General features: G+C 34.9%; 1 protein-coding gene across 5 annotated transcripts in view; it reads left to right on the top strand.

Moving 5' to 3' along the window:
- Positions 1-26,556, top strand: part of TENM1 (teneurin transmembrane protein 1) — a 787,960-nt gene that overhangs the window by 302,857 nt on the left and 458,547 nt on the right. For all 5 annotated transcript variants that reach the window (XM_003135358.5, XM_021080670.1, XM_021080671.1 and 2 more), the window contains 2 exons: positions 6,046-6,306; positions 7,915-7,971. In XM_003135358.5, coding sequence (XP_003135406.2) covers positions 6,046-6,306; positions 7,915-7,971 — 318 coding nt within the window. The remainder of the gene's footprint in view (positions 1-6,045; positions 6,307-7,914; positions 7,972-26,556) is intronic.

Genomic DNA, 26,556 nt, shown 5'->3' with positions numbered 1-26,556 from the left:
TCATTTTATTCAGCACTTTATAGAATTTTTTAAAATTATTAATTTATTAGAATTAACGGAGGCCTAAAGGGATCCTTCAGGCCAGATCCACTTAACTTAGTCGTATGATTTCCAACTACAGAATGTTCCCTTAGCTGCCTAAAGCTCATCAGTGATCAATTTCATCTTTATTTCCCGCCCCCTACAATTGGCTTTCAAATGTTATGTTCTAAAGAGAAAGTGCTCCCTAGAGGATCAATGAGAAATTATGAATCATTTAGCCTTGATTGCCTCTTGGCTTATATATAAGCAAAACAGCATCTTGACTACTTTTTGTTTTTAATACCTGTACTTTCTCCCACTGGGAGGAAAAGAGCAGGGCCTCCTTCTAACTCAGAGATCCTTGGATCCACCCATGAAAATTGATGGATTCTCCAGTATCCTTTCTTACTATCTTGTGGTACACAATCCACTAAAAGTAAAGTATAGAGGTATAGTTGAAGTACAATAAACTACACATAAACTATACAATATGATAAACTTTGGTATGCATACACATGTGAAACTATTGCCAGAGTCAAGTAGCAGACATTTAGATCACCCTAAAAGTTTCCTTAGCCCCTTTTTTCTCCATTTCTCCCTTCTTTTCTTCCCCAGGCAACAACTGATCAAGTTTCTATCACTGTTAGATTGGTGTGTGTTTTCTAGAACGTTATTTAAATGGAAGCATACATTATGTACACATGCATCTTGTTATGTCAATAGTTGATTCATTTTTTTTTTTTTGTCTGAGTAGTGTTCCATAGCCTGGATATACCACAAATGATTTATCCGTTCAGCTATTCATGGACACTTGATTGTTTCTAATTCTTAGCTATTTTATTAACGCTTCTATATAACCTCTTACAGATTTTTATTTCTTGATGGTAAATGTCCAGAACTGCATTGCTGTCCTGTTAAATATAGCTTTATCTGGGGTTCCTGTTGTGGCTCAGTGGTTAACAAATACGACTAAGAATCATGAGGCTGCCGGTTCGGTCCCTGGTCTTGCTCAGTGGGTTGGAGATCCAGCGCTGCCCTGAGCTGTGGTGTAGGTTGCAGACGCGGCTCGGATCCTGCGTTGCTGTGGCTCTGGTGTAGGCAAGAGGCTACAGCTCTGATTAGACCCCTAGCCTGGGAACCTCCATATGCCGCAGGAGCAGCCCGAGAAATTGCAAAAAGACAAAATATATATGTATGTGTGTATATATATATATATATATATATATATATATATATATAGCTTTACCTTTTTGAGAAACTACCAAACTGTTTTCTAAAGTGACCATACCATTCTGCTTTCTTACCAGCAGTGTATGTTATGGTAGTTGCTCCACATCCTAGTCAACACTTAGTGTGATCATAATTTTTTAGCCATTCTAGTAGGTCTGTAGTGGTATCTCATTGTGAAGTTAGTTTGCCCTTTCCTAAAAACTAGTGATGTTGAGCATCTTTTCATTCATTTACTGATCATTTCTATATATTTTTCTGGTGAAGTATCTCTTCAAATCTTTTGCCCATATTAAATATTGGATTTAAACTCTGTATTAACCTGCTCAGATTTTGTCTCCGCAAGGGTGCAAAATAGGTTTTCTTTACAATAAAAATTAAATAAATATTCGTGTGGCCCACATACATCATTCACTTGACAATGTCTATGTCTGTTTACTCCTGAAATATAGTTTCTAATGGTACCAATTTATCCACTTAAATCTTACATAGCCTAAGATTTTACTTACATTTCTCTTGTGGCTAGCTTTTTGGTAAGAATAGATCTATAATAAATCCAATCGAACTTTATCTTTTCTAGTGAGTATGTGGTATTTTAGGTAACAATGTTATATGTGTAAGGCTAAAAATAAAAACATCTACTTATGGTGCCTTATAAGTGCTTTATGGAAAATGCATCCTATGGGAATTTTGAACATCACCAAGACATTTGTGCATTTAAGGAAATAATTCACAATGGTAACAATTTCACGAAAGGGAAGTGAGGCTATTCAATGACTATCACCTACTATAAATAAGTGACACTTTTCTTTCTTCCTTTCTTTCTCCTTCCTTTCTCCCTTCCTTCCTTCCTCCCTCCCTTCCTTTTTTTTTTGCTTTCCTATGAAAAAAAAAGAGCAACTGGGTAGCTTACTTGGATTGTTACTTTTTAAAATTATGTATTGGTGGAGTTCCCATTGTGGATCAGCAGAAACGGATCAAACTAGGAAGCATAAGGTTGCAAGTTTGATCCCTGGCCTCACTCAGTGGGTTAAGGATCTGGTGTTGCCATGAGCTGTGATGTAGGTCACAGACATGGCTCAGATCTGGCATTGCTGTGGCTGTGGCGTAGGTCAGCAGCTGTAGCTCCGATTTGACCCCTAGCCTGGGAACCTCCATATGCCGTGAGTAAGGCCCTAAATAAATAAGTATATAAATAAATAAAATTATATATTGGTAAAGAATTGAACTGTATTTAATTGGGGAATTTAGGATTTATTCTTTGTATTCAAATCACAGTTCCAATTAGAAATCTTACACAATTTTTTGATCAAATTGCACCACATTTCCTTAGAAGGGAACAAACCCATGTTCACATTTCCTTTTGAAAGGGAAAAAAATCTTCAACAAAAAGGGATTCTGCTTATATTTCTCAATGATTTTTTAAAAATCTTTTTTATTATTTTATTATCTGGAGTAAGAAACTGGCTGTGTATTTTTATTTGCTCATCCTTTTCCAGTGAATATCTTTACTATGACTCAGATGCTCATATTAAAATCTTTGGAAAGTCATATCTCATATGCCATTCTATTAGCGAAAATAAATGCAAGTCTATGCTTTGGGAAAGTAAATTTCCTAATTAGTGCCCTAAATCCATGGCAAGTAAATGGGGGGACCATCACAGTAATTCAGTTCAAATGCTTTCTTGCTTGTGTCTCCAAATAGAATTTGAACTGTTGTTGCGAAATCTTTGGTAGTGCCACAATAATGTTACTTTCTTACTTCTCCCCTTTTCCTGGCTCCCACTTATTTCAGAGAAATCGCTAGGGAAGTAGTTTTCTTTTCTTCTGTCTTCTTTTTTGTTTTTTGTTTGTTTGTTTGTTTTGGTTTTTGTTTTTTTTTTTGGCTGCATCTGCAGTTTGTGAAAATTCCCAGGTGAGGTATCAAACCTGAACCACAGCTGCAACCCAAGCCACAGCAGTGATAACGCCAGATCCTTAACCTGCAGCACCACAAGGGAACTTTCTTTTTATTCATTTATTTATTTATTTATTATTTTTAATTTTATTTTCCTACTTTACAGCAAGGGGATCAAGCTATCCTTACATGTATGCATTACATTTTTTCCCCCACCCTTTGTTCTTTTGCAACATGAGTATCTAGACATAGTTCTCAATGCTACTCAGCAGGATCTCCTTGTAAATCTATTCTAAATTGTGTCTGATAAGCCCAAGCTCCTGATCCCTCCCACTCCCTCCCTCTCCCATCAGGCAGCCACAAGTCTATTTTTCAAGTCCATGATTTTCTTTTCTGAGGAGATGTTCATTTGTGCTGGATATTAGATTCCAGTTATAAGTGATATCATATGGTATTTGTCTTTGTCTTTCTGGCTCATTTCACTCAGTATGAGAATCTCTAGTTCCATCCATGTTGCTGCAAATGGCATTATGTCATCCTTTTTTTATGGCTGAGTAGTATTCCATTGTATATATATATACACCACATCTTCCTCATCCAAACATCTGTCGATGGATATTTGGGTTGTTTCCATGTCCTGGCTATTGTGAATAGTGCTGCAATGACCATGTGGGTGCATGGGTCTCTTTTAAGTAGAGTTTTGTCCAGATATATGCCCAAGAGTGGGATTGCAGGGTCATATGGAAGTTCTATGTATAGATTTCCAAGGTATCTCCAAACTGTTCTCCATAGTGGCTGTACCAGTTTACATTCCCACCAACAGTGCAGGAGGGTTCCACAAGAGAACTTTCAGGAGAAGTTTTCGAATTGTGGTCCCTAGATCGATAACATAGGTCTTACCTGGGAACCTGTTAGAAATGCAGATTCTCTGTCCCTACTACAGACCAGCGGAATCAGACACTGAAATTGGTCTTGGAGGGGGCAGGCACAGCAATCTGTGTTTTGACAAGCCTTCCAGGTGATTCTGAATGAAGCATGCTGAAGGTTGGAAACCACTGGTCTAGTGGAACGAAGGAAGTTGTGAATGCAGGCCTATATAAAATTCCTTCCCTACAATTCCAAGCTGACAGGTTCATGACAACGTTGCTGTAGCAACAACTGCACAATAGGATCAGATAATGAAACATTGTGAGATTGAGGCAAGAATATTAATGATCACAATATTCTAGATCACTGAGGTTTATATTGGGCAAGTGGATTTTTACTTTTAGCTTTATGTCAAGGAGAAGCATAGTTTCATAAGGTTTTATGTTTGACAAGTGGTAACAATGCCTATTTTTTGAATATCACTCCTTTGGAATTTAGACGAATTTTGGTAGAAAAATAGAGTTAGTCTTAAAGGTACTCATCAAAGAAATCATAAGCAACATTGTCAACAGTGATGTTTAACCCTGAAAGGATTAATTTATAATTGACTTTCCCAAATATGATATAGTAGCTTTATTTGACTACAATATCTGTTTCACAGAACATAGTGCTGGATACCTAATAGCTATTGAATAAGCACTGAGATTTGATTTGTTAAACCCTTTTTTGGCAATTACATGTCACAAAAATAGCTATTTTTTAAAATATATTTGTATCCTGGACTGTTCTTTCTAGTACATGGCCAGTCTAAATTGCAGCACTTTTTGTATTCAAATAATTAAATTTATTTTAGAGTTTGCATTTTGTTGATATGTGCTAAGGATTAGATGTGCTCAGTTAAGCTTCTTCCTGGACGAATGACATACCCTGTCTCTGATGTCAGTCTGAGAAAATCCTATATAGTGTACAACATCCCCGGATTACCTTATCTAAGTATTACATGGACATTTCAGATGATATGTCTTGGCATGTGGTCATTTTTCATTAACTTATTAGGGCCTGTTAAAGCATCTTCTCCCCTTTTTGACACCTTGCCATAATTGAAGGCAAAATTGACTATAAAACTGAATGAATGCCTGATAATCATGTACTAAGTTGATGGGTCTTCCTTAGTATCTAGCAGATGCCATGCAGACATGAATGTTTTAGGAAAAAGGGCCCAGTTGCTGTCTGATGTGGGCTATGGACAAGGGACACCTACCCTCTGGACTTTATTTTCCTCAGTGTAAACAGAGGGGATCATCATCTCTAAGATTCTAAACATATGAGTCTAAGGCTTGGGGAAATTGGCAGCAAAATCCAAGCCATGAACCATAAAGGTATAATATATGATTGAAAATTTTACATGTCTTTCTCAAAAAAATGAATGAAACAGAATAATTAGCATAAATTCAGCCTCAAGCTCCTTTGGAGACAATGGGAAATAGTGATATTAAATATTCATAATTTTAGAGTTTAATGTGTTTTAGGGAAAATACTTTCAAAAAGTGTATTTAAACAATGTTTTTTCCTCAGTTATCACATTGAATTATTTATTCTTAACTTTAAGGTGTATGAAATGCTTAGAAAAGCCAATAATTTTAATATTTTAAGCATAGGTGTGCTCTACACATCATATATATTCTTCCTAGAAGATAAATATCTTTTAAAGGACAGCTCTCTACACTTTATACTCCTCTGCACTCACTTATTTCATTACATTTTGTGCAACCTAAAATTGTAGCTATAAAGCTATTTTGGGCATGCTTTTTCCAGAACCTTGTAAAAATCAACAGGAGCGTAATTTTAAGCTACAGAAGTGCAAAATAAGCACAGAAGCCTAGCTACCATAAATAAAAAGGCCAGAATTCTAACTTTGCAAAAACACATAAATACTAGCAATGGGGCAGTGGGACCTAAGGTCAAAAAGTAGAATTTTATCAGGTATTTCTATATGCTTCTTAACTTTTTCTCTGACCTTTGTTTCTTCGCAGAGATGGAATTCTGTGAAACTCCTCACACTTTGTGCTCTGGCTACCAGACAGACATGCACAGTGTTTCTCGGCATGGCTACCAGTTAGAGATGGGGTCAGATGTGGACACGGAGACCGAAGGTGCTGCCTCACCTGACCATGCACTGAGAATGTGGATAAGGGGGATGAAATCAGAGCATAGTTCCTGTTTGTCCAGCCGGGCTAACTCTGCATTGTCCTTGACTGACACTGACCATGAGAGGAAGTCTGATGGAGAAAACGGTAATAGAAATATCTATATTGTTTAAGCAAAACCCAGAGAGAATACAGATTTTAGACTTTGATTTGTTTTCTTTCCCTATGTCTGCCTATCTTTCATTTAATATGTGGAATGGAAATGCAAGTGAGCAAGGTCCCATAGACAAGGCATGTACTTAAGCATCTGGTAAATAGACACATTCATTTACATTAATATACAAAGTCCTTTTTATTTCTGGTGATTCTTTCTAAGGAAATAATTTCATGTAGTCAGCAATATTGTGCATATCTCATTTATTACTCACCTTTTATTTTCATCTTTATTTTCCAGTGCAGTACTAGTGGTATTTATTTTAGAAGTATTCATTTCATGTATTTTGGCTTTATATCAATTTATGAACAATGAAATGAACAACTGTATGGCAAGCATATTCTGTATGTGCTCTCTATTTTGATTTAGATTAACCTGTCAAGTGTACAGACAGATGCAGATTGACCAGGCTAGAGTGAAATGATTTAAAAAAAGGGTAAATTAACATCAGCCATTTGCCAGAAAATAAGTAATAATAGTAGTAACATTAAATTGTAATTGCATATTATTTTCTTACCACTTTTACAAATGGAAAATTTTGTGGTTTTGATTTGTTGGGAAGAGGTTGATTTATTTTATTTTCTGCTCTTCTGTCCCTACCGAAGAACAAAATCATTTCATAAAAATCAAATTAATGCTTATTAAAAACATTAATCTCTTCATCATTCTATCTGTCTGAATTTCATAGGTCCCATTACCATGGCCACAAGGCCTGGTCTATTAGCAGTGGAGAAATATAATTTTCTCAGATGCCAGGGAGGTAACCAACAGCCCTGTTCCTGCACTTTTTCTATTCTGTCCTCCTCTGCCTCCTTCAGTGCCCACAGGGGTCACTGATGGCAAGGATATAATCAGGAATGACCATTTACACACTAGTTATATCATTTCCTAAATGATAGGCCATGACACCTTTGTAATATCACCAAATATCCTTGGGGGTCCTGATTTTTAAAGATTATTTTCATGTACATATTGCTGACTTTGGCCAAGAGTGTAAGGGAGGTGAAGTATGGAAATGAGAAGGGAACATATTCCATCTGTGTTATGCATATTCATGTAAGTGAGGGAGTATTAGGATGGAAGTTAAGAGACCTTGGACTGGTCCCTACAGTTTTCTGGGCTTTAGCTGTCAAACGGAAAATAACAACCAAATTTATATGAAATGGGGTGATAGAGGATCTCCTGTATTTCCAAGACTTCCTGTTCTCCCTCATCTCACTCCTGGCATAAGGAAGTTATAGCCAACCTACTGGGTTGAAACATTAAAAGAAAGAAGTTTCTCCATGGGATGCCACCCTTCTTTTGCTCCTGGAAGACCCTAGGTATGAGATTTCTTCTCGAGTGGTGAAATTATTCTGAAATTACATAGTGGTGATTGTTGTACAACCCTGTGAAAATACTAAAAGCTACTGAATTGTACACTTTAAGAGGGTGAATCTATTACTATAAAGATACTACTGGATGAAGTTTAAGCATTAAAGATTGAGGAATCTCAGATAACTTGGACCAGGATTAATTAGTAAAAATGTTTGCTATTACAGGTTTTAAATTCTCTCCCGTTTGTTGTGACATGGAGGCTCAAGCTGGGTCTACTCAAGGCAAGTGTTTCCAAATGTTTGATGACAAATTATTTTTACCTCACCTCATTCCTGACACCTACCCCACAAACTGCAACCCTGCCCATCTGACAAACAACATGCAGGCCTGGTTAATTAACCTGTCAGAGATTAGTTTATTGGTACTTTGCTGGTTTGCTTTCCTCTGGAAGACTTCATGTGTGTATTTTGAGAGTGAAGAGGAGGAGAGGGGTAGCTGGTGAGAAGGACAAGACAGATTTAAGGTAGGATAGGGAAGCATTGATTTAGCATGTAGGCAGAGCTTTAACTCTGTTTGAGTTGGATTTTGCCTCATGACTTTCTACATTATCTCTGATTTTTTGCATGACTCTAGCCATTAATTTAGTATATTTCAGATATTGTCATAACTTTACAACGCCACCTAGCATTGGTCTTTTCCTTCAGATGCTCTGGCTTGGCTTAAGAATCGCACTATACTCATGTCATCAATTATAAGTAACACCTTCAACTGAAGGACATGTCATTTATTCTTTTCTATAGACCTTTATTTATATTGTGTCATATCTCAGTGAGGGGTCTTTGGTGTCCTTTTACTTTTGCCTTCCTTGTGCTCATTGGGCTTTGCCACTTTGAAGACTGATACTGAAGCAATATTTATAAATGATTTTGATGAAAATCAAACACTTCATGGGAGGGGGTTCCTCACATCTGAGCACAGGGCAATGACTCAAAATATGTAAGGAGGAGTTCCTGTCGTGGCGCAGCGGAAACAAATCCAACTAGGAACCATGAGGTTGCGGGTTCATTCCCTGGCCTCGCTCAGTGGGTTAAGGATCCAGCGTTGCCATGAGCTGTGGTGTAGGTCGCAGATGTGGCTCAGATCTGGCATTGCTGTGGCTGCGTCGTAAGGCTGGTGGCTATAGCCCTGATTTGACCCCTAGCCTGGGAATCTCCATATGCCGCAGGTACAGCCCTAAAAAGACAAAAGACAAAAAAAAAAAAAAAAAAAAAAAAAATGTAAGGAGCTAGGGGAAAATGAATCAGGGGGAAAGTACATTAAAATCAGCTTCACCAAAAATGCACATTATCCTTCCCCACCCCCAACACGAGAACCTCTTACTATGATGAGCCACTCTACATTCTATGTTAATGTACCATGTCCCTTAGATGTGTTAGGAACTTTCAGGAATATTTGGGGTTGTTCAGCTTCATTTCACCTTCAGTCTAATCAACCATCTACTTTCATGAAACACTATTCACTGAGAGAGAGTTGAAAGACTCAGGAGTGAAGCACGTGTATCTTTTCTTTATAGGTCTATTTTCCTTGTGGTTTATTTTAGGAACAATATAGCATACCACAAAATTGGGTGGGGCTGCCAAGGAAAACCTATGATCCAGTCTGCAAAAACTAGTCCTTAACTGCAAGCTTCTTTTGGCTCAGTGTACATTTCCAAGGAGGATTTCAACTTTTTTTTTTTTTTTTTGGTCTTTTTAGAGCCTCACCCATGGCATATGGAGGTTCCCAGGCTAGGGGTCTAATCGGAGCAGTTGCTGCCGGCCTACACCACAGCAACCCCAGATCCTTAACCTACTGAGTGAGGGGAGGGATTGAACCCACAACCTCATGGTTCCTAGTCGGATTCGTTTCTACTGCGCCACGACGGGAACTCTGGATTTCAACTTTTGAGAGGCAATAGAGCATGGTGATAAAAAGTTTGTACTATGGAGCTAGACAGCTTAAATTTAAATCCCAGCTGTGCAATGGTGGGAAAGTTGTATAAAATTTCTTTGCCTGAATTTCATCATCTGTAAAATGGGGGAAATATTAGTATCAACCTCTAAGATTTTGTGATGATTGAATATATTAATATATATAAAGGTTTAGAATAGTACCTGTAACAATAAGAATTTTCACTGTGTTCATTGATCATCACTTCACAATTTCCAAATACACTTTTAATATCTTTATCTCATTTCATCCTCATGACCAATCTGTGGAATGGAGTCTTTTGTTATCAGCATTTTACATAGGAGGAAGAGCTAAAACAGCAATTCAGAAACAAGTTAGCTAAAATGCAATTGATTAGTTTTCCAAATAGCCACTTTTTTTCTCCTTTGGATCATGTACGAATAGAAGACATGACCTTGAACAACTTTTTCGGCTCAGAGTTTTGTAAGTCTTACTCTGACTCATAATTTTCAGTAAGGAGTATACAATTTTGAATTTTATTTATGAACTACAGTAAGATTTCCCCAATTTAGATTCCATAAATTTTCAATCAGTGATAACCAGGCCTAGCGTGCCTTCAGCATTTCCATAGAGTCTCACACATGAGGTTTGAGTTGAGATGAGAGTATAAATGTTTTTTTCTAAAAGCATGTTAATTTGAAAAAAAAAAAACATTTTAATGAATTAATGTTTGTGTGCAAATGTTACTATTTATTTCCCATTGATCTCATCCATTCATGAAAGCAGGCCTAGCAGGGAATGTATTTCAGTAATTTGAGTTTAAATATACAATATTTGAAAAGAGTGAAACAGCTTAAAATTTTTAGGATTTATATACTTCATTAACTCAGACTCCATGCCATCTCATCCCTATGCTTCAGTTAGTGTCAATGACATTTTATTTTATTTCTGTCTTCCTATACATTCTGATTTTTAAGATTATTGATGAGGAAATGGGCACAATATCATGGATAAGTTTAGGATGATTTAAGCTTCACTCCTGTAAATGTGGGAGAGAGTTGTTAGTTTGGTTGCCTTGTTCAACTGAGAAAGATTCTGAGATGTGATTTTTTTAAAAGACATTTCGAATTCTATCCATCCTAGGAGATTATGACTTGGGTTTTCTACTTGTATTTCCAAATTTGTTTAAGTACTTATTGCTTTCATTTGATTAATTGGTCAAGTCTTTCAAAATATTTTATTTTTCATCATTTTCATAAACTCTTATTTGGTTACCCTTAATTGAATTAAGTTTCCTATATGCTTTAACCCATGAAAAATTGAAAAATAACCCTTAATTTTAGTACTAAAACAGACCGAGAGGCCTGAAGTACAGGGAAGGGAGAGCAGATAAGCAAATAGAATCTGCATTTCTTGGGTTTCACAGGGCAATCAGAACACTAATGTACTTTGTTCCCATTCTCTCAAATTTGTCCTAAGTAAATCTTTTGCTGTATATTGATGCTTAATTGTCTTTTAGGAAAAAATGCAGATTCATTCAAGTTACCTTCATCCTGAGGCCCATGAGCAAGATACTGATACCTATCATAAAGCTTTATTTATTTTACGCCTTTTCTACTCCCATTTCACAGTAGTACCAACATCTGCTATTCATTGTAGGCTAATATTTGAGTTGTGTGTTTTACTATCTTCACTCTGGTCTTTAATAAGTATTAGACAGGAAGCTACTTGAAGACAGGGCCTGGTTTATTCGCTGCTTTTGCTTCATTACGTAGCTACTAGATCTGGAACACAGTAGGCACTAAATAAATGAAAAATATGCTTTACTCTGAGTGAAAGATTAAAACTGAGAAATAATATGTTTTTGTAGATCTCCTCTAATAGAAATGTGACAGTGGATCAAACCTCTGGTCATCTAACACACAACTCTGCCTCTGACAGGTGATCCAATGGGCTTTTCTTAAAAGGATTTAGCAGTCCTACTTGAGCATTAACCTCAGTGATTAGGGAGTTCCTCGGTAATTACATTGGACTCTACATTAGGCTGCGAAGAAAACTATATCAGCAACTAAATTTGAATAATAAATTTCTAAGAATGTGTTTTTCCCATATGGCTTAAATGAAACATTTGGATTATAAAATGTGAAAATGAAATTTCTTATCAAGAAGCTAAATAGAAGGAAATAGGTAAAGAGTATTTGTAACCTTTAACTAACAAACTATAAATTGCAAAGAAATTATTTGTGGCTATACTGTTTTTGAAAATGATATTTCTGTATAAGCAATATTTATTGAGCTCATACTCTTTGCCAGGCTATGTATTTGAGATTGGGGATATAGAAAAGATGACCAATACACAACCTCCATCCTCAAGGAATTTATAGTCTAGTGGGTGAGATTGATGCACTGTTAGGATTCTTTATTATTATTCATTGTGGTTATCGCCGGTAACAGAAACCAACTTGGGCTAGCTTAAACAAACAAACAAACAAAAAAACAAATTTACAAAAAGGGCATGCAGATGCCTCATGGGACCAAGGCAAGACTGTGGCTAGACCCCAGGAAGGGACTAGAACAGAAGAATTGTCTCGACTTTGCCTCTTCCTTCTAAATCCATTTCCTTTAGCCCTGTCTCTGCAGATTAACTTTCTCTAAATCTCCATCCACAAGGCAGGCATAAAACCTCAAGGTTATATCTTCTGTTCAGGAAAGAATTTGAGATTAACTGGATATTTTTCAATGCCATTTTTAAATTCCAAAGAGACAGAATAATTTTCCCAGTTCAAGTCAGATGTCTACCGCTGCTCCTATCGGCTAAAACCAGGGAGTAAGGTCAGCAGTATAAATGCTGCTTTTTGGGAAGCCACCCATTCGATTCTTGGAGCAGTTCTCAGTGCAGAGTGTTCAGAATTAAGTGGGCATATATACCCACAAGTGATCTACCAGAGATGATAAAAAGCTACTTTTAATACAATTTAGTTAGTACCATGATAAAATATGTGCAGCTTGCTATGAGGAAACAAGGGATGTAAAATCGTTTATTAAAGTAAAAAAAAAATTCTATTAAGGTAATATAAATAAATAATGTTCTCCAGACAGTGAGTGATTAAGAACATGGACTATGGTAGAATACAGATCTAGGTCTGTGTCCAGGTTCTGCCACTTAACTACTATGTGTCCTTGGATAGTTAACTAAAGCTCTCCAAGCCTCAGTTTCCTTCTCTATCAAATGGAGTCATTAACATATTTCAGTTTTATGGTGTGTGATCATTAAATGAGAAAATGTATATATAGCACTTCACAGTGTGCCTGTTATAAGTACTTGGTAAATCTTAGTTGTGGTTGTTACCAGTCACACAATTAGTATTTATTATGCATGTATTGTGAGGTAGGTGCTACAGATGAAGTCTCTTGTATTAAGGATTAACCAGACATATCATGTGGCTTCTGAAAAATCTGATGTCCCAGGAAATTCTAGCCTAGCAGAGTTCAGCCTGACTTCTCCTCATTTCAAACTGAGTAAAATTCCTTGCCCTTGTCTTACCTTAAATAATACATCATTTTAATAGCCAATAATCTTATTCTGCTAAGTGGAAAAGATTATAAGGGGAAATTCAGTGAAGCACTTTAGACCTGGCTGAGGTTTAACTTTGTACTATTGTACTTCTTATTGTCATTGTAGTAGCCCCTTAAGGTAGAACTGGGATTTCAGCTACTCAGAAGCCCTGTTGATTTCCATGATTGTTGGGCAGCTGAGTTCCCTACATGCTGCACAGGAACTTTACAGGTAATGGATTATCTGATAGACTCCCATAATAGCCAAAAAATCCATTAGTACTACTCCCTATTGCTGCTGTACTGCATACCACAGAAACCTGCTAATATACCATGTGCTATCAATAAACACCATACCATCATAGCCATGCATATGTCATTCTCAGACCATGAATTGCTGCATTGGAACAGCAGGAGTGATGGAAAAAACAGCTAGCCTAACACCTGGGTTTCCTGAATAACATGTAATAGTTAAACCCAAATGAGGAGTTATTCCTTCCGATATTTGACCATGTGGGGCCATTCATGTATATTTAATGGATGGAATTTGTTTGTTTTACATTTCTTTCTTTTGCTTTTTTATTTTCCCCGGTAGTATAAGTTATACAGGACACTTCCATTGCAATGATAACAGTTCCTTGGGAACTATCTGAATGTGGAAGGAAGTGTGTGAAACAATGCAATGACTTGGTAATAGCTTTGGCAGGAGCCCTGCCATATAACTGACATCCTAATGGCTCTGTTGGACCCATTAGGCATGTATAAGACAGTGCAGTTGACTTTGTAATGGCTCCTTTGGAGATGTTACATGATCAGAGGAAGAGCGTAAGTCACTGGGATTACTTTATGTGTGGGTGAGACACTTCTGTGACGACTGTGATGCTCTTACAATTGAAAACAATTTTGATGATATTGAAATTTCAAGCCATTATAACGTTAGGTATAATAAGTTCATATTTTCTTTTTTAGTAGTTAATTTTAGCTACTTTTTTTAGTATTAAAGTCATATCAGCTGATGGTTTAAAAATTAAAACAGTAAACACGTGTTTAAAGTGAAAAATCCTTCTCCCTCTTTATGCTTCTATGTAAAATATAGAAGTCATAGGATTACAAAGATTCCATTGTGCGTATGCAAGAAAATAAAAATTATTAACTGGCAGGTAAATGTTTTAGGTAAATGTTTTAGCTTTTGGGTATACAGAGATAGGACTTTAGTTGTATCACCAAGGCAAGGAATTATCAAGACACTCTTCAGAGGTAACCAGGGTTAACAGTGTATTATGTATCATTCCCTAAATGTTCTGTACATGTACAAATGGGATTACATACTATAAAAGACCGATAACTTTTTTCTAGTTACTATTATATCTTGGATATTTTCCTATATTTATAGGATAGCTCTACCTTATTCTTTTCAATAGCTGTATAGTATTATGTTTCTGCATGTATCATTTTTTATTTAATCAGTCCCCTGTTTACAGATCTCTAGGTTTCCAACGTTTCAATATTAAAAACAATGTTGTACGTAGCATCCTTGCACATATAATTTTGCAAACCAGTTGGATAATTTCTTAGAAGTAGAAATGATGGGCCAAGGATATATATGTTTAATATTTTTTATAGATATTAGCAAAGTTCCCCTTTAAATAACCAATTTATCTTCCTATTAGTGCTATATACTACTAATACATCTGTTTTCCATATCTTTATCAGTACTAGCAATGATGAAAATAATTTCTGCTACCTAAACTGCTCAATGAAATGTTATCTTTTTGTGTTATTATTTTGCAGTTTACTTATGATTGAGCTTGGGCATCTTTTTGTATGTTAATATACCATATGCATTTCTTCTTTCTACATTTTCTGTTGACATTCTTTATCCATTGGATTTTTATATTTCTTATTAATTTTCAAGAACCTTCCATAAATAAGGGGTTAAAAAACCCTTGGCCATATATTATGCACTTTTCCTACTTTGTCATTTGCCTTTTGAAACAGCTTCATAGGTTGTATCTGTTTGTAGATATGGAGCTTTATATTTTTAAGTGGTCAAATTCAACCGTCTATACTTTATGGCTTATGGAAGTATATGGAGATGATGGAAAGATAGATAATAGGTAGATATAGATATAATTGTTAACAACATTATTATGTCTGCCATTTAAAAGTAAATTTCTTGAAAATTTATTTTAATTTTAGATAAGAATATAAATATCTACATATAAATAATAAATCTAAGTGAATGGTATACATGCATGTAGTATGCATCATGGATATATTTACATGAAAACAAACTTGAAAGTAGAGTTACAGAATAAATATAAATAATGTAAATATTAGAATTATTTAGGATAGTATCATAATTAATCTTGACGTATTATTTAATCACTTACTTTTTTAGCACATTAAGTAATGTTGAAGATGCCAAAGTGAGTTTTGTGCTTACAAAGATAGATTATCAGATTTATAGACAAAATACAAGAGAAATATGGCTGAGACTATATTCATTAGAAATAAAATGACAAAACTGTCATCTGAATTTGAAGATGATGCTTCAGTTGCCACAGTTAGGGCATTTGCTTTTAGTTGTTCTTTTCTAGGTTTGGGAATGGATTAGTGTTAAAGCCATTTGTGTTTCCTTCCTCTATCCATCTTTTAACTATTTATAAATATTCGAGATATTGCTGGTCAGTTAATTCTTTTTGTTTTGTGTAAAGGGTATGTAGAGTAGCCCACAATTTAATATACATGCAATTGAATTTTTATTTTTTCATATATTCTAGTTGATAACTTTTTAGAGTAATAACTTTAAAGAAAAGGTGTCATACTGGCTATTTCAGAAGCAAGTTTGGTATCCTTTGGTAAATTTTTTGTTATAAAAAGTAGTATTTTTTAGTAAAAAGATTATTAAAGAAAATTAAGAAATTACTGAAACATAGGAAAAATACCCTCAAGCACCCCTCAATATCAGTTACATTTTCTTTTAATTAGCATCCCTTCTTTTTTCTCCACCCATCATTACTTTATAAGGACCCATGCAACCTGATATTTCAACTGAATTAAAACGTAAGCATTTTCCATGTTACCAAGGCTTAATAAATAGTATATATATTAGTCAAGTAGATGTAACATAACTTAATTAACTATACCTTATTTTTGAATTTTGACATTGCCAGTGCTTCACTAGTATAAAAATGCTTCAGTTGACGTCTTTGAGGTCAGAGTGTTGATCCATTTCTGTCCTTGCCGCAGATTTTTACAAACAGAATTATAGAGCTCAATAATGTTTACATTAAGGCTTAAGAGAGATATTAACAAATTATTTATGAATTCATACTCTTCCATTAGCAAAGCATGGTAATGACCATTTCCCTTACTAGTACTAAATGGTTTACTTTAAAATATTTTTTGCTAATTTTTCAAGGAAATGTAAAGAAATTTAGCTATATGTTTAAAATTATGTTACTAATTTTGGAATTAAACCTTTTATTATCCTTTTTTTCTAATGACATTTCCTCATTTGTTAACTGAACTGTTTAAAATAAGTATCATAAAAAATTAAAATATGTATCATAAAAATATAGAACTAATGAATAAACCCAAGAGTCAATTCTGGGATAGAGGGGCCAAAAATAGATAAGACAATCAAGATATGGGGAGAAGATAAGAAATAAGTAACTATAGATAAAGAGTAAAGTGAATGATTCATAAAAGAGACTACTTAATACACCTCTTTTAGGGTATACTTGAAAACCTGGGTGGAGTAGATGATTTTTTTAGAACAAATATAAGTGGGCCAAAACTGGTCTGAGAAGATAGAACCTAAACTTCTAATTTATATTATTGAAATAAAATTTCCAAGGAATGACCCAAATGAAAAAAAGTAACAGAAGTAGAAAGTTTCATAGGCAAAATCTACCAAAACTTTAAGGAATACATACAGCATTTCAATGCTGCTTAAATGTTTGGGGAGCATAACAAATTTGGAAGTGAAAGCTTCCAAATCTTTAAAAAAAAAATTTAAAGCAAGAAAAGCATACAGCATTTCAATACATACAGCATTTCAATGCTGCTTAAAGTTTCATAGGCAAAAATCTACCAAAACTTAAGGAATACATACAGCATTTCAATGCTGCTTAAATGTTTGGGGAGCATAACAAATTTGGAAGTGAAAGCTTCCAAATCTTTAAAAAAAAATTTAAAGCAAGAAAAGCATTGAGACCTAAAGCAGGAAAAGAAATCACAAAATAAATCTACAAACCAGTTGTAGTTGTGAATAATGATGCAAAATTCCTAAGTAAAAAACTAGCAAACAAGGTCCAGCAATATAGTAGAAGAATAATAGCTATAGCTAAGCACAGTTCATACCAGGTAATACAAGGATAGTTCGACATTAGAAATTCTATTACTCTAATTTATCATATGAATAGATAATTATAGAAAAACCATATGAAAAGTTGCATAGATGCCACAAAGGCATTTTATAAAACCCAATGTTGTACTAAACAAACACATAAAGTTTACTCTCTGGTAGATAAGTATTCTAAGTATATTACAGATATTAATGACTTTAATTCTCAATCGAAGTATTATACAGATGAATTTCTCACAACCACTCTATGATTTAGATACTAATAATATCCCCATTTACAAATGTGGTTATTTAGCTGGTATGTGGCAAAGCCAGGATTTAGATCCATACAGTCTGATTCCAAACCCTTGCATTTACCCTCTACTACCACTCATTAATTTCTGATAAAGACTTCATTTTGAAAAATATATGATATATATAATTCCTCATGTAAAATCACAAAATCCAGTTTTAGTCTAAATGAGTAAACACTAGAAAGATTTGTGTTAGAGTTAAGAACAAAACAAAGATGTCCACTTTCACTAATTATTTTAAACTTACATGAAGATAGCAATTGTAACCATTAGAAAAGAGGCTGAACTAAGAAGAATAAAATTAGAAATAATGAGGTTATTATTTGGAAGTTATATAATTGTATATCTAAAAAAACTAAGAAAACCAAACAATATGTTAATACAAATGATTTTAAAAAGTAAACTAATTTGATACAATATCAGGATACCAAATAATAGTTTTCTTCCAAACAAACCACAACCAATTATAAAATATAGTTGATACATTATTAATTTAACATAAGCAGTAATGACAACCAAAATGCCTGGGAATAAAGTAGCAAAAAGAGCAAGATACACACTCATACAGACATATGATACACCCCCCCCAACATACACAATAGTGCTATTGAGGAATACGAAAGAAAATTTTTAAAAATGGAAAGCCTTACTCTGTTCTTAAATGATAAATATCAGTGTCATAAAATTCTCCCTAAATTAATCTATAATTTTAACATGCCTTCAATAACAATAAGAATTGGCCATGTAAAACTCTAACTCAAGCTAATGTTCAAATGGGTAAAAAAAGCAAATATGCAACAACACCTTGAAAATATTTGGAGAAAAACATAATGCTGTGAAAATATGTTCGTCAGATAATAAAATATATTTAAGTTCATTTTAGCTTTTTCTAAAATAATCTTTTTAGGGCCACACCCATGGGATATGGAAGTTCCCAGGCAAGAGGTTAAATCGGAGCTGCAACTACCAGCCTACGTCACATTCATAGCAACATGGAATCCTAGCCGCATCTGTGACCTACACCACAGCTCATTGCAACACCAGATCCTTAAGCCACTGAGTGAGGCAGGGATTGAACCCGTGTACTCATGGATACTAGCCAGGTTTGTTACTGAGCCATGACAGGAACTCCTACATTCATTTTAATTAAACCAATATTGTGCTAACATAAGAATGAAGTGTTTGAATGGAAGAGGAAGCCTGGAAATGGACCCATTTACAAATAGGAATATAGTATATGATAATGATAGTATTTCAGATCTGTAGGGAAAGCATGCATTGCTTTAAAAAGGTATTGAGACAGTCAGGTAGCCTTCTAAAATATAATCAAATTGATTCTTTACCTTACTCCTTTACACCAAAATAAATTCTACATGAATAAAATTTTAAATATAAAAATAAGTACTAGATGGAAATATAGAATTTTACCCTAACCTTAAGAGTAGGGAAGAAGGGGGCAGACACCAGAAGTAAGAGAGGCTACAATTCTACTCTCTGTAAAAAGGTCACCACACCAAAAACCTATAAAAATGAAGAGACAGAGAACTATAACTCAGATGAGGGAGAAAGGAAAAACCCCAGAAAATTGGCTAAGTGATGAGGAGATTCTTAGCCTCCAGGAGAAAAACTTTAGATTGTTGATGCTGAAGATGATACAAGGCATTGGAAATAAACTGGAGGCAAAGATGGATAACTTAGAGGAAACACTGAGCAAAGAGATACAAGATATAAAACTTAAACAAGAAGAGATGCAAAATAGAGTAACTGAAACAAAAAATTCACTAGAAGCAGCTAACAGCAGAATACAGGAGACAGAAGAACAAATAAGCGAGGTGGAGGACAGATTAGTGGAAATTATGGATGCAGAACAGAAAATAGAAAAAAGATTGAAAACAAATGAAGAGAGGCTCAGAGGACTCTGGGACAACATGAAACACAACAACATCTGTATTATAGGGGTGCCAGAAGGACAAGAGAGAGAGAAGGGGACAGAAAAAATATTCCAAGAGATAGCAGCCAAAAACTTCCCTAACATGGGAAAGGAACCACTCACTCAAATCCAGGAAGCACAACAAGTACCATATAAAATAAACCCAAAGAGGAATACACCGAGACAATATTAATCAAACTAACCAAAATTAAAGACAAAGAGAACATCTTGAAAGCAGCTAGGGAAAAGAAACAAGTAACATACAAGGGAACCCCAGTAAGGTTATTGGCAGATTTTTCAGCAGAAACTCTGCAGGCCAGAAGGGAGTGGCATGCATGATATACTTAACGTGATGAAAGGAAAAAAACCTCCAACCAAGATTACTTTACCCAGCAAGGCTCTCATTCAGATTTGAAGGGGAAAGCAAAACCTTCACAGATAAGCAAAAGTTGAGAGAATTCAGTGACATTAAACCAGCCTTATGACAAATACTAAAGGAACTTCTCTAGGCAGAAAAGAAAAGACAGCAACAGGAAACAAAAATTCCACAAAAGACAAGGCTCACCAGTAAAGGTATGTATATATACAGTAAAGATACGAAATCATCCATGCACAATTATGGCACCAAAATCGGAAATCAGGAGAAGAGGTGGGTACAAATGCACAACACTGGAGATGCACTTGCAATTAAGAGAACAACAACTTAAAACAATCTCATATACATATAGACTCATATCAAAACTTCAGAAGAACTGCAAACCAAAAATCCACAATTGATACACAAACAAGGAATTTCTGGAAAATAAATATATCTCATAGTAAATAAGTGCATAATCCACCATGAAGGGGGTATTTTACATCATTATTGGAATGCTGAAGTCTTCTTCGATCTGATTCTGATTTCCTCTCCATCAAAGATTTGTGATAATTATAATTAAATAATGCAACTGTGCAATTAAATAATACAGTTCTACAATTGTATTATTAATAACCATTTTTCTCCATGGTACAACGTAAAGTCTATCATGTATTGTTTATCACATCACTTAGAATGGTGTAATGCCTATTTTGAAGAATCAATAAGATGTAACAAATTGTGAGGACATGTTACACTGTTTTTGAACCAATTTATGCATTTTATATTTTACTTATTTTCAGAGTGTGTATTATTTTTGTTATTCTTACCAGTTAAGTTATTCTTTTTATTATGCTATATAAAATATTTAATGGTATATAAGGCTTTATTCGTTATAAATTTTAGTTGCATAATATACACAATTTTAATATAATGCTAATTTTTAAAGAAAAATATTGAAATGTAATAGATAATACTAAATAGTAAAGATGAAAGCCATACAAAATGGGATAAAGTATAGAATACATTTCCTATTTGTCTCAGCATATTTTCCATTCCACTTCTCCAGAGGGAGTCACTTAATCTGTTTCTTAAGATCCATGATATAATAATCTGTGTGAATGTAATTGTGTTTAAATATATGTATTTTCTTTTGTAAAATAAATAAATAAATAAATAAGTGTACGGAAAACTTTTCTAGATATAGCAAAAAAAAAAAAAAAAGAAAAAAGAAAAAAAAGTAGAAGCCATAAACAAAAATGTTGTAATGCTATTTTTCTTTAGCATCCAGAGACAAGGGGTTAATTTCCTCTTATATAACGAGCACTTATGGACTTCTCTGGTGACCTACAGCATAACTATTTGGCATTGTCACTGCAATGGCTATGGTCCTGTCCTTGTCCCCAGAACTTCCACATGCCACGGGTGCAGCCAACCAATTAAAAAAAAAAAAAGAGCAATTATATAAGTCTCAACAATAAAATGAAGAAAAGGGGGTGTAGGCTATAGAAAAGGAAATGAGAATGGTTCTCAAACATATGAAATATTGGTAATCTCACTCCTAAAAGAAATGCATAAGGGAACTATGTTATTCTTTATCACTGACCACATTGAAAAGAATAAAAATTTGGTAATATACTTTATGAATAAATATGCATAAAATGTTTGATGTTTCTAAGTGCAAAACTGAGTTTAATATAACCTATCTTGTATTTTCATTGTTAACTGGCACATTTATATTTGCAGAAATAATCTTTCAGTTAGAAAGATTGTGTGGCCTGTACAAATCTTCTGTGCAAAGATTTAATAATTTTATTCTAAGAAAATTGGCATCCTTGTGAAATAATCCAAGAATTTCCCTTCTATCACATTTTTTGTAAACCTTATGTTACCTCTGCTAAACAAGGACCAAAACGAAGTTTAAAACTAATGGGGCATCTCATCCCCTAACAACTTTGTAAATTCTCTGTGCTTTCTTTGCCTGACTTGCAGATTACCATGCTCCTAGTTTTCCTCTTATCTCAGTAGTAATTCCTCTGTCTTATGCACTGATACTTCCTCTTCTCTCTGACCTTTTAGTATTGTAGTGTCTCAGTGCTCAGTCTTTGTCCTAGAGTCTTCTCCATTTAATAATCTTATACGGTCTTAATAGCTTCACTCAGAGGAAAGTATTTTCAGTGGTCTAAAATTCCCTCTCTGATATCTCTCTGACCTCACCTCCTTCTACACTTCCCTATGTTAGTTCTGTTCCCACTTCAATGTCAAGTTTGTCAATCTCCAGAAAAACCTTAGCACACTTCTGCCTTTGATGTTCTCTGCTTGGAACTCTTCCTCCAGATCTTACATGTTTAACTCATACCTCAAGTCTTTGTTCAGATGTCTCCTTCTCAGTGAGGCCGACTCTCACCCATACTATATAATGCTGCAACTCTTGCCCACCCTTGAACTCCCATTACCCTTTACCTTGCTCTTTTTTACCCCCCATACCATGTAGCATTTTTTATATAAATTACTTATATACTGCGATTATTTTTTTTTTGTCTTTTTTTTTTTTTTTTTTGTCTTTTGTTGTTGTTGTTGGTATTTCTTGGGCTGCTCCCGCGGCATATGGAGGTTCCCAGGCTAGGGGTCGAATCGGAGCCGTAGCCACCGGCCTACGCCAGAGCCACAGCAACGCAGGATCCGAACCGCGTCTGCAACCTACACCACAGCTCACGGCAACGCCGGATCGTTAACCCACTGAGCAAGGGCAGGGACCGAACCCGCAACCTCATGGTTCCTAGTCGGATTCGTTAACCACTGCGCCACGACGGGAACTCCTGCGATTATTTTTTATTGCCTGTTTCCCCCCATCAGAATTGTAAGTTCCACAAGGGGCTGGAATCCTTTGTTAACTGAAGTATTTAAACCTTCTAGAATAGTTTTGGACACTTAGTAAGCATTCAACAAATATTCTTGAATGAATAAATGAATGTAGAGATGTAATTTTTGCTGTGTATGTTCATTTTTTTTGTTTTTTTTTTTTTTTTTTTTTTTGTCTATTTGCCTTTTCTAGGGCCACTCCTGCGGCACATGGAAGTTCCCAGGCTAGGGGTCGAATCGGAGCTACAGCTGCTGGCCTACACCAGAGCCACAGCAACGTGGGATCCGAGCCGTGTCGGCGACCTACACCACAGCTCACGGCAACACCAGATCGTTAACCCACTGAGCAAGGGCAGGGATCGAACCCGAAACCTCATGGTTCCTAGTCGGATTCGTTAACCACTGAGCCACGACGGGAACTCCTGCTGTGTATGTTTTGACTGTGTCTTTGTGCAAAAAATGAGTTACTGTTTTTGATTGATTTGACGTATTCTTTCTTGGACAATTAATTTTTTAGTGCCTTGTCTATATGTGTAAACTGATTTGGCTTCTGAATGATTTGGTAAGTTGGCTCAATAAAGTCAGTGGTTTTTTTAAATTTTTTTATTTAAAAAAATTTTTTTTGTCTTTTTAGGGCTGCACCTGTGGCATATAGAGGTTCCCAGGCTAGGGGTCTAATCAGATTCTGTAGTGTGGGCCTGTACCACAACCACAGCAATGCCACATCCGAGCTGTGTCTGCAACCTACACCACAGCTCACAGCAACACTGGATCCTTAACCCACTGAGCGAGGCCAGGGGTCAAACCCGCAACCTCATGGTTCCTAGTTGGATTCGTTTCTTCTGTGCCACAACGAAAACTCCTAAAGTCAGTAGTTTTTAAACTCCTTTGGTAATAATTGAATCAGTCAGATCTGTTTTCTTGTTTCCTTGATTTGTTTAGTTTCAGTTTGTGATAACTGTACTGGCTTTTGCAGGTAAAATATTAAAGCTCTTTTGTGCATGGAAAAACAGGTGCAGCTGATAGGCCGAATCAATGCATGTAGACATAACATATTAAATCATGATTAGACTACAACTCAAATAAGTATTGTAGAACTTTATAGTCAGCATACTTCATTTTAAGACTAAGAAATAGCAAATGCCAATTGATTGGTTATCCATAAATCAATAAATATGCAGATAGTATATCTTTTTGAGTGATTTATGAAAATAAGCAAGTCAGTCAAAATTGTCAAATACGTTGATTCATTTAAGATATTGCCTAAATTGATATGTTGTCTGACTAAATTGCCTGGTCATTCCAGCAGAAGTTAGCAAACCTTTTGTTTATGAAAACACAACCATATTTTATCAAATAATGTATCAATGGATTTTTTTAAAATAGCATTCCAATTTTAACATTGATCAATTCAGTCAAAATTGAAATCTAATGTCTTCTTATACTTTCTTTTCCTAGTTTTAATTTAGATATGACTGTCCTATAAATTTAAAGTGAGATTTTACTAATCCTGAGTCATGTCAGAATTAGAGAAAGTGTCTATGAAAGTTGAAAGAGGGGGAAATGAAATTTCAATATTTCAGCCTTGAAAGAGTCATGAACCCATCAACTCATGACATTTTCACCAGTCCTCCCATATTTACTGGTGTTGAAACAGTGCCACAGCTGATATTGAGGTACATCATGATAAACAACAACAAGGCAAGACTGAGCAAAACAAACAAACAAACAAAAAACACAAAAAGAAAGAAAGGAAATAAAAGAAAACAGACAACACTAGCTCTATGGATTAGGTATTTGATATGTATGTGTTTACTTGCGGGTAATGTATGTGCATAAATTATTTTAACCTTTGGCTGCTTTCATTTTAGTCCTGGATCTATAGGACACATTCTATTAATTTGTATAACTTGCACAATGAGCAGTAAGGATTTAGGAAGTAATTTTATCTTTCTCTCAAGTATCGTTTTCTCCCTAAACTCTGTCATTTGTACATCAACCTAACACTGCCATTTTTATCAGCTTCAGCCACAGGAAGGTTTATCAAGATGTTTCTGTTTTATTTCTCGTTTCTAAGCAGCTGCCTAGAACTGTAGTCACGAGTCTGCTAAATTGGGCAGTCATTTGGAACTTTTTTTTTTTATCACATTCCCTTAAAAACCATAATTTTATAAAAAGAAATAAGCTCAAGGTAAATCACAGCAGAAAAAGAGCCTTTCTCTGATAATAGTTTGCATCCAATGAGGTGGCTGGTCTTTACTCACAAGAGCTAGAAAGAATAATTTCGAATATTTTTTTGTACCGTATACCTTGGGCCTGTGACACTTAAAGAGATATCTTGCTTTCCAACAAGTTAAGTTCCAGTTGTTCCAGATTGAATTAGTGTAAATAAAATAGAAAAAAGAGCCCTAGCAAATCAATACTGCATTGGTAGTAAACTGGAAAATACTGACAAATTATCCTTTTAGGCCTTAGCGAGGTTTAATCTAAACATCGTTTTCTCCTGACAGTATGAGAGAGAAGAGGGTAATTTATTACACAGTACTGATATGGATGAGAAAAGACTGCTGCTTGTTCTTCACTGTTCTGGTTCTTTCCCTCTCTATGCCAGTTCAATTTCTGTTTTGCTCCAGAAAATCATTCTCCAATAATATGTTCATAGGTCTTGTAACTTTAATGTATAGCAACTGCTGCCTTATCATGGTGCGTTTTAGTACTTGCTAGCTTGTTTAAGAATGTAGATTTTCAAGTGCTTGGTTGAATCTCAAATGTCTCTTAGTTCTGGCATGAAGTTTGTTCCTAAAGCACTGTAAGCAAATCCTTTCATAGTTTTACCTGCTCTCTGGGATCAGTTTATAAACTAATCTTTTTGAAAATCTGGTCACATTGTAATGCAAATAATCACCATGTTCCCAAATTGATGATTTTCAAAATGTGGGCTTTTTGCTTGCTGGATTTACTTACAGTGGGTTCTATTTCTAGTGTGATTAAAACTTACTAACCATTTACAGAAAAGGATAAATCTGTGTTTTATGACAGAAAAATAATTAATATTGTTTCTTTCAAATTTGTTACAATTTTAACTCTTTCATCATATAACTTATTCTGTGTGATAGGTGTGAAGTTCAAATATGAAAAATGTGGGGCAGAAAAAATTAGCTCAGAAATTTGTTTATCTTTTTCTGTTAAATAAATTATGTTAAATGTCACATTTTCTAACATGAATATGATAAAATAACATTTTTAATTAACCAAAGAGGGGTATGAGCATAAGAAAACTAAACACTTGCTCCAGGCAGGATCATGTCTCAAGATACTGCATTATGAACAATATTTAAATTACTGTTTATATTTAGCCCATGTATTTTGCAAAACTTAAAGTCTTATATTAACGGTGTACCTCAACAGTTATTATTAGAGTAATAAAGAAATGAACCCAAAGTTTTTACACACTTTGTATGTGTGTGTGTGTGTGTGTGTATATATATATAAATGTTTTCCTATGTAATGTACCCCATACCAGAAGGAGGACTTAATATGTGTAATTGC

This window comes from Sus scrofa, chromosome X (genome assembly GCF_000003025.6).
Source record: "Sus scrofa isolate TJ Tabasco breed Duroc chromosome X, Sscrofa11.1, whole genome shotgun sequence".
Classification (NCBI taxonomy): domain Eukaryota; kingdom Metazoa; phylum Chordata; class Mammalia; order Artiodactyla; family Suidae; genus Sus; species Sus scrofa.
This window is presented reverse-complemented; position numbering and strand designations above follow the sequence as displayed.